Raw genomic sequence first — 8,987 nt, 5'->3', positions numbered from 1 at the left:
CATAAATTAATAAATAAAATAATTAACAGAATGTGTTGTTTTCAGCATGGACAATTAGCTTAGCGCAGTCCCGTTGGCGGCAATGCTCAAAGAGTGTTTGCAGATGCGACGCAGTTCATAGATCATTCAATTGTTGGAGGTCCGGCTTAACAGCTCTGACGGCGGATTTGACAGTGCCTATCGATATATATACGATGTACGTATTCGATTCTTGATACGATTTATTGAAGTTATACTTCTTTAGGCGAGTTATGAAAAATTGATGAGAGTGAAATTGTACGATGCGCGCGCACCGTGACACAAAATTAACAGAATGAAGTTGCCCACGGAAGATGCTACGGCATTGGACATAATTTAAAAACAACGTTCGAATAATAATAGAATTTATGTCACACTTAACTAAACTTTATTGACTATAATGACTCCTTTTCCAGTCTTTGATTATTTAATTGTAATGAATTATTTGCATGCAATCAAAAACTATTATTAATAATGCCAAAGAAGTATAACTTTTTACGCGCGTACATAAGTACACTCACCCTTTTTTATAAAATCTATGAATACTTGCCACTGAATATGATAAAGAATTCTACATTCAGTGTTTATAATATCTGATTAATGTGTTTTTCAATGTCATATTTTATATATGTTTTGTCCATTCTTTATGTCTAAGTAATTGCAGATCATATGTAGTTTTGCACTTCTTGCGCTCACCTAATTTCTTAAGTTTCCAAGCGGCTTGATCTCTTGGTGCTGCGTAGAGATGTGGGGTCTCTCTGCATCTTCTACAGCATTTACCGTGGAGTATTCAGAAGAGTAGTTCAGAATACCTGCAGCTGAGTTTCATCATCGAAGTCAAGGCAGAATACAAAATACATTTCGTATTACCTAGACGTCCGTTGTTTCACCTACTTGCGTACTGAAGTATTTTCGAACCAATTCGACTAAGGGTCCTTCAAGAAAAGAAAAGAGCGTACCAATTATAAAGACCGGCAACGCACTTACGAGCCTTCTGGCAATGTGAGTGTCCATGGGCGGCGGTATCATTTAACATCAGGTGAGCCTCCTGCCCATTTGCCTCCTATTACGTTAAAAAAAATACTTATCCTTACAGTGGTTGCTTGGAAGAGATTTCTTGAAAGCGATTTATTTTTTGCAATAAAGTGGAAATAAATAAATATTCTTCCTCTATAAAAAAGAGAAGTCGCAAGTCTCTAACAAATTGTGTTTATGCTGCGATGAAAAGAAACAGTGTTGGTGCATGTTAATTTATTTCTTTTTATTAATATATAGAAAAGAAGTAAATGTAAAAACAAGAGCTTCATTTGTTTGGATAAGCCCAGTAATAGATTCTTAATCACGGAATATTGTAAGAGAATGTTAATTTGTTGTTTGCGACTAACAATATTATCAGAAGGATTGTTTATTAAGGCCTTACATATGAAATTGAGGTTTTGTAGTACATTGACCTCAAATATCTCCTCTTTGGTTAGAAATTGCAAATTCATCTTACAGCTATTTACTCGTGCATTTGTTTTTCGAAAACCATAATTCATTTCATTTTCCCGTTTTATTTTTTTTCTTTGCGTCACTATTTATAAAATGGAAATTAGAAATATCGTGTTATTTAGGAGTACTCTCCGGCGTCTCCTTGCTCCAACAGATAACCATATTTTTCAAAATTAGTATAACTTCTTGCAAGGTAAAAAATTAAACTTTGAAGTGGCAGTCGAAAATAAACCGAAAATACCTTCAAAGATTTATTGATTCCCGTCCAAATGTTTTATTTAGTATAGGGATCAATGAACTACCTATAAAATGGCAAAAGTGCATAGATAGCAATGATTAATTTAATATAGTCTATTTAAAAATATCTACTTTTTATTCTTCCCACACAAAACGCCAATTTCATATGAAAGGATGTAATATTATATAAATTGCATGGGATAAATTTTTCCTGTTTTATTTACAAAACGAGTTTTACACTTAACTCTGAGGTTGCACGATTGAGAACGCAAATCTGTGTAGTGCAACATCGTGAGGGAAACCCGTATTAAAAACAAAATCTATAAAGAAACAATGAAACACACATATTGGAGTCTTAATCCGATTTTTATTCAAATAATAGTCTATCTAAACATTACATATGTGTATTGTAAAAATAAAACAATAAAATAAATTTAAAAAGTTCGCTGTGGTTGTGTACTTTTCTATTCTTATACATAATTTAACCTATAACCTTATGTATTCTTATACATAATTTAACCTATAATCTTTATAATAAATGTACCTACAGCCTTAGTTTGCTTTTATTTTTTTCATAATTTCTTTGTATTTTCAGTGACTTAGGTACGAATAAGCTCCGTACTTTACACAAGTCAACATTCAAAGGTATGCGAACACTATCTGAGCTGGATATGTTTGACAATCACGTGGAGTACTTGCCGTCAGGACTTTTTGAGTCACTTGTGAATTTAAGGATACTGTGAGTACCTCATTGATGATTGAGTATTGATATAGTAACTAATAACAAGGAAAAATTTTATGTGTAAACACAAAAACGGCTTGACCGGCTCAATAATTTTTTTTTGTGATTGGAACTCATTAGTCTAGTGGTTAGTACCCCTGACTGCGAATCCATGAGTCGCGGGTTCGATCCCCGGCTGAGACGAACATCGATGTGATGAGCATTTGTGTTGTGCTTAGGTCTTGGGTGTTTAAATATGTATTCATATGTATATCTATCTATGTATGTATATCCGTTGCCTAGTACCCATAACACAAGCTTCACCAGCTTAGCATGGGACTCGGTCAATTGGTGTGAATTGTCTTTAAAAAAAAAAAAAAACAAACAAATGATGTAATAAAGATATATAGATAGCCTTTGCTACTTACGGATCAAGAACCCCTAAAGCAGTGTTTCCCAAAATGGGGCCCACGCCCATTTTTTTAAATTAAAAGTTATGTATGTTGACTAGGGGGGGATAAAAATTTTAGTAAAGCAAAGATGGCGCATGGTACATAAAAGGTTAGGAAACCCTTTTGTATTTTATGTATCGTATATTTATTTGCAAAGTCTTTATTATACATGAATACTATTAAATAATAACAAAGTAAAAATTGCAAATAAAACAAATTGATTTCTATTTCGCTCTCTGGTTTTCAGCCTAAAACAGTTAAATCGCTGGGAATCGTACCAAGAACCTTTGTCATGGATAGGATCAAAATTTAATTTATATCAAATATAAAAGCCATATTAATCTTTTATAAAGAGCCATCGTCGCATTCCATAATCACAGTAGTTGTATTCATTAAACATATTTTTCTCATTTCAAAATGTTCTGACGGGTTTAAAGTAAAATATTTTAATTATGTTTTAAATTTCTCGCTGTACGAATGATGTTCTATTAAAATTTCATAAATTTACATTTTATTAAATGTTTTAGAATTTCAAACACATTTTTACCTATAACCAAGAGTGGTATCGGGATTTCAACAATTTACTGAAGTTGTAACCACGTTAAATTTCAGTGTAATTAAAGTCTGGCTGTGATAAGAATGTGTTATGCACACATCAACTTGAACTACGCTTTAGTTTTTTATTTTTACATCGTGTTTTATTAAAAAAAACCAGTACCGTTACTACAGTTTATGGTCTGGGCCATCGATTTATGTATCTGTTTCGTTATCATTTGTTTTTTCTAATGTGTCATACACACGCCGACGAATTTTTGGGTCGAAGTCACCATCGGTTTCATCACGATGTGCACATAGACAGAAAGTCCATTGGTCCGGGATTCAAACCTACCGACCTCACATAGGAGAGTCGTACGCTGAAGCCCGGCCAGACAGCTCATGTTTTTGAAGTGATAACTTGTAATGGGAGGGTAAACCGTTTCGTTACGTAACGCGTTACGGCGCCAGTCTGTCTAGCTTCCCATACTCTCAGGCATACGGCAGCGGTAGGCAGGCCTCTTTCACCCAAATCGCTAGCCGTATTTCGCACAGTATACGCTTTCCTTTTTCTCTACTGCTGGTGCTTACTGTTTAGTGTGCGTTAGACATTTACTGTTGGCAGTAAGCATATAACTATCACTGTTTTTAAAAGTGATTATAAAAAATATGATATATGAAACATAAGATGAACATTTCAGAATTAATTACTTCAATATACATTAGTTTCTGTTGTCACTTCAAAAAATCAGTCTAATTGCACTCTAAAGTCTAATTAAAGTACTCTGTCATCTCTTTCTGATTCCTTCACTTAAATGTTACAATTAGATTGATTAAGTTTTTATGTCTTAACATGAAGTATGCCGAATACTAATAATTATTATATAATAAGTTTTAGTAAACTATAATAGGAAATCGCTCAAAACGTTTCCCGTGTTTTTACAACGTCCCGATGGGAGATACGAGAGTTCAAAGTCGTGTTAAGAAACGTCACTTTATAGCGAACTTTACTGTGATTTACCATTTACTTAGAAAATCCTTTCATTCCAGCCGCCTACAAAGGAATTACTTAGAGGAGATAGACAGCGAGGCTTTTCGCCACACAAAAAAGCTATTCCACGTTGATTTATCTAATAATTTCTTGTACACATTACCAGAGCGGTTATTCGCAAACAACACATACTTAGAAACAATAGACCTGTCAAACAATCAGATTGTGTACATACCGTCTGACAGTTTCGTGGGTCTACGCTCGTTGTTAATACTGGATCTGTCAAATAACAAAATTCAACAGATACAAAACGGTACCTTTCATTTGAAGAGTCTGCAAATGCTAAAACTGTCAAATAATCAAATAAGTAATATAACAGAGAGTGCATTTGAGAGCCTCTCATGCCTGGAAACATTGCTTTTAGATAAAAATGATTTGCTCTACATCCCGACCGAATTATTCAGCCATCTTTTTAGCTTGAACTTTTTGGATCTTTCAAAGAATAATATAATGAGTGTAAGTATTATGTTTTAAGATTCTCGTTAGTGTAATGAGCTGTTAAATTGTGTTTTCTAGATTTTTTGAGTTTTGCCTTAAATGTAGGCTAATTTTGCTTTGAGTTAATTTCTTTCCGTTAGTTTTAAAGTTATGAAAAATTTCTTTAATAATAATAATGACTATGGTGTCATTAATTTATAGATCTAGCATTGACAAATCAAATAAACGACCAGTCTTAACGGTTTTGACATCATTTGACTTTGATGTTATTAAATTATAAAGAAATAATAGCTGACACTAACGCCATTACGCTCTGACATTAATAATAATGACTATGAAATTACTATTACTACAGACTATCAAATAGTCGTTAATTTGTAAATCAAGCAACATTGTCAAATCTTATAAACCACCAGTATTAAGGGTTTTGAACAAATTTAACTTTGATGCTATTCACTTATAATGACAATAATAGCTGACACTAACGACATTGTATCGGCATTCATAATAATGACTAGGAAATTACTATTACTACAGACTATCAAATAGTCGTTAATTTGTAGATCTAGTAATATTGGCAAAGAATAAAACCACAACTATTGTAGCTGATACCAGCACTATTACTCCAACATAGATATATATTTTTTAACTATAATTAAACGTGGAGCATTGAAAATCGTTCGTTTACCGACTGCTCCAATAAATTTTTCTCTATCGCAATAAACACTTATGTTAAAGGAAAACATGATGAGGAACTTACTTGCTTAAAGAAAATAATATATGAATCACTAGACTAGAATATATGAAGAAGAATATTAGAAATGTTGATGACATCATACATACACACATACATATTAAAGATATTGTTTTTTTCAGATATCGGGAGTGGAGTTTCGAAATCTTGGCTATTTGAGAAACTTAGATTTAAAAGACAACCTCATATCAGAGTTACCAGATAACGCATTCGCAAATTGTTCAAGCCTGGAAAAACTTGATTTATCCAGAAATAAGTTGAAATTTTTGAATGAAAGCACATTTCATGGGCTGGGAAATATGACGTCATTAATATTTTCAGAGAATCAAATATATGAAATACATTTCAAAACATTTGCAATGCTTAAAAATCTTACAACATTGTGAGTTTTTTGTATACACTCTAACAATAGGTAGCTGTCTTTTTTTTTAACAAGGGCACATTTTTGCATGAGCACACGTATTTTTATTATTTACTTCATGAAGTGAAATAATAGCAACTACATATAGTGAGAGTTGAATTATGTAATCAAAAGATTTACCTTCAGCTTTTTAAGATTATAAAATTACTAGTGGACCCCACAGACGTTGTCCTGCATGATATTTCAAGCTTTTAGGATAAAGTATGAAAGTACCGACTGCAGCGCCACCTGCCGGGCTGATTTGTGAATCTAAACCATTCCCAGATCCCCTTGAACACACTCAAAAAATTTCATCAAAATCGGTCCAGTCGTTTGAGAGAAGTTCAGTGACATACACACTCACAGAAGAATTATATATATAAAGATAAATAAATCTAAATAATAGCAGCATTCTTGATCTTGATGGCCCAATTATGGCTGTTAAAGAACTCTTTTAGACAAGATCCCTATAGGGAACGATTAACACAGTAATACAGGAGTCACACTGAGGGCTGTCTTGGAATCTTACCCTTAAAGGGCAAAATTATCGTAAAATCTTATCTGAATATTTCTGAGTCCCACTCTTAGGGTCTCATAAGGTTACATTTAACTTTATAGGTATTGAATGTTTTTGTTCTATCATTTACAAAACATTTCAGAACAAATAAATATTTAATTGAATAAAAACCCACTTAAGATTTTAAATAGCATTTACTAAAGTAATGTACAGTAATTTTATTGGTGCGATATATCTTGTAAAAGGCCGGCAATGTACTGTCACCGGCTGAGCCCATGGGCGACAGTATCCCTTAACACCAGGTGATCTTCCAGTCCTTTTGCCACCTATCTTATACTATAACTATAAAGTATAACTTTGATATGTTTAAAAATAATTTCAGATATTTGGATAGTAACATGCTCCCTTCTCTTCCGTCGCGGACATTTGACTATATGCCCAAACTCGCTAACGTTAAATTGTCAAACAACCCATGGCACTGCGACTGTCATGCTCTGTATATTTCAGCGTAAGTACGCGTAATTCTCGGAATATTCATTATTATCACTAGTATGTTTTTCAGAAAATTTCTTCGCGTGTTTGGGATTTTATATAGTGCCAATATTTAAAACCTTTTGACGTGATAACGTCTTTAAAATCGTTTTAGTCGGGTGACATGTTCAGAAACTTGTGTCACACCAAAACCTCACGAGCGCGATCGCAGGTATAACGAGAGAGAGACGGACCGATCTCCCGTCTCATCTCGAGCGCTGCCAGTCATTCCGTGAATGTATGAAGAAAAATGTATATCATAGTCGAATAAGTAAACTTGTCATTTTACACCCGAAATTTATCATCAAAAGTGTGAATAAAACGATAGATGTAATTTAAAATTTGAAAAAATTGTTATCTTCATTAATTCCTTACTTCCCAAAAACTTATATCACCAATAAGACGTTATCACGTAAACATCTCGATCGTAAACCTACTTTACAAACAACCAATATTTTTTTTTCGTTAGTATCATATATATTAAAACTAATCAAAATACCCTAGAGTGGCCACAGTTCTCTTTGTACACAAAGCATGGAAGTGCTTAAACTGTAAATTTAAATATATTTTTGATTTGCGTGCCAATTATCTGTGCAAGTGTCGTTAAATTAACTAGATTTTTTCGGTTATAATTTGGTATTTTATTGCTTCTATAGTCAATATAGTGTTATGGCGGTTTAATCTGTAATGTTTCAAATAAACTACACTTTAAAAATATATTTTAAAACGTAAAAAATAGCATGGTCATTATTATAACTATTTTCAGATGGGTCCGATTGAATGAAATGAAAATCTGGGATTATTCACCGACTTGCGTCTCACCGTGGTATTTGGAAGGTCATTTCTTGAAGAAATTGAAGTTCCCAGAGCTTTGCGCTGGGCAATGGGCAAGCATGGTTAACTTATCTCCGCGATTGCCTATGCAGCAACTTCTGGCTCTTAATGTTACTGTTAATAGGAAGCCACAGCAAAGTATGGAGGAAATACAGGGTATGGAAGATTGGTAATACTTTTAGAAGGAATGATTGGAAGCAGAGTTTCAAAGGATTTCTAGAGACAATATCATTCCATTGTTTAATGTTTGACTTTAAAATTGTCACCCCTAAGCTGCCATGTTTTAGTTTAAAATAAAGTCTATGATAGCATTCACTTTTATTTTTTAGAATTAAGAAAAAAATAAATTATTTGATAATCAAAAGGACAAATCAGCTTCCATTTACTATTTCTATTTCATAAATCGCAAATTAAAATACATTAGTGGATCATAAAAATGTTAAATATTTATACGAAATTTTATATTTTTATAACTATACTAGCTGGCCTGGCGAACATCGTACCGCCTAACAGTCGATTCTTTATTTTTTTTTAATACTTATTCTGCTATTCGGGACACCGGTCTAGCTAATAAGATAAAAAAAAGAAAGTTGATAATACAACAAATACATTATGTCAAAAAATAAAAATTTACCTTCCCGCAACCCCTCCACTAACACTTGAACTTTATAATATGGTATTAAAGTTCAAATTGCCTTTAAATATTATTACGAATATTTTGTATGGGAATATAGAAAAGTGTTGTTTGTAGACTTTTTCACTCAATTTTTTTTAATTTTTCTCTCCGTAAGAACCATCCTCGTACTTCAAGGAATATTTTATAAAAAGAATCAGACAAATCGGGCAAGCCGTTTTCATGTTATGTCGTGACAACGGAAAACGGGTTTCATTTTTATATATATATATTAAAATTAAGTCGTTTTTTTTTTTAATTTCATAATATCACTGCGGCGGCGGCGGTTCAAAATCACACGAAGCGTCGCGATCATTTTGTAACTAGTGTTAGATA

At 32.9% G+C, this 8,987-nt stretch overlaps 1 protein-coding gene across 1 annotated transcript in view; it reads left to right on the top strand.

The window, feature by feature from the left end:
* LOC125056271 (carboxypeptidase N subunit 2-like) overlaps nucleotides 1–8,278 on the top strand; it is a 17,682-nt gene extending 9,404 nt beyond the window's left edge. The window contains exons 3-8 of the mRNA XM_047659301.1: nucleotides 46–196; nucleotides 2,342–2,485; nucleotides 4,504–4,960; nucleotides 5,819–6,078; nucleotides 6,996–7,121; nucleotides 7,911–8,278. Of these exons, the coding sequence (XP_047515257.1) occupies nucleotides 46–196; nucleotides 2,342–2,485; nucleotides 4,504–4,960; nucleotides 5,819–6,078; nucleotides 6,996–7,121; nucleotides 7,911–8,151 (1,379 nt within the window). The 3' untranslated portion in view covers nucleotides 8,152–8,278. The remainder of the gene's footprint in view (nucleotides 1–45; nucleotides 197–2,341; nucleotides 2,486–4,503; nucleotides 4,961–5,818; nucleotides 6,079–6,995; nucleotides 7,122–7,910) is intronic.
* The last annotated feature ends 709 nt before the right edge of the window (nucleotides 8,279–8,987 follow it).

Source organism: Pieris napi, chromosome 14 (genome assembly GCF_905475465.1).
Source record: "Pieris napi chromosome 14, ilPieNapi1.2, whole genome shotgun sequence".
In the NCBI taxonomy this organism is placed as follows: Eukaryota; Metazoa; Arthropoda; class Insecta; order Lepidoptera; family Pieridae; genus Pieris; species Pieris napi.
This window is presented reverse-complemented; position numbering and strand designations above follow the sequence as displayed.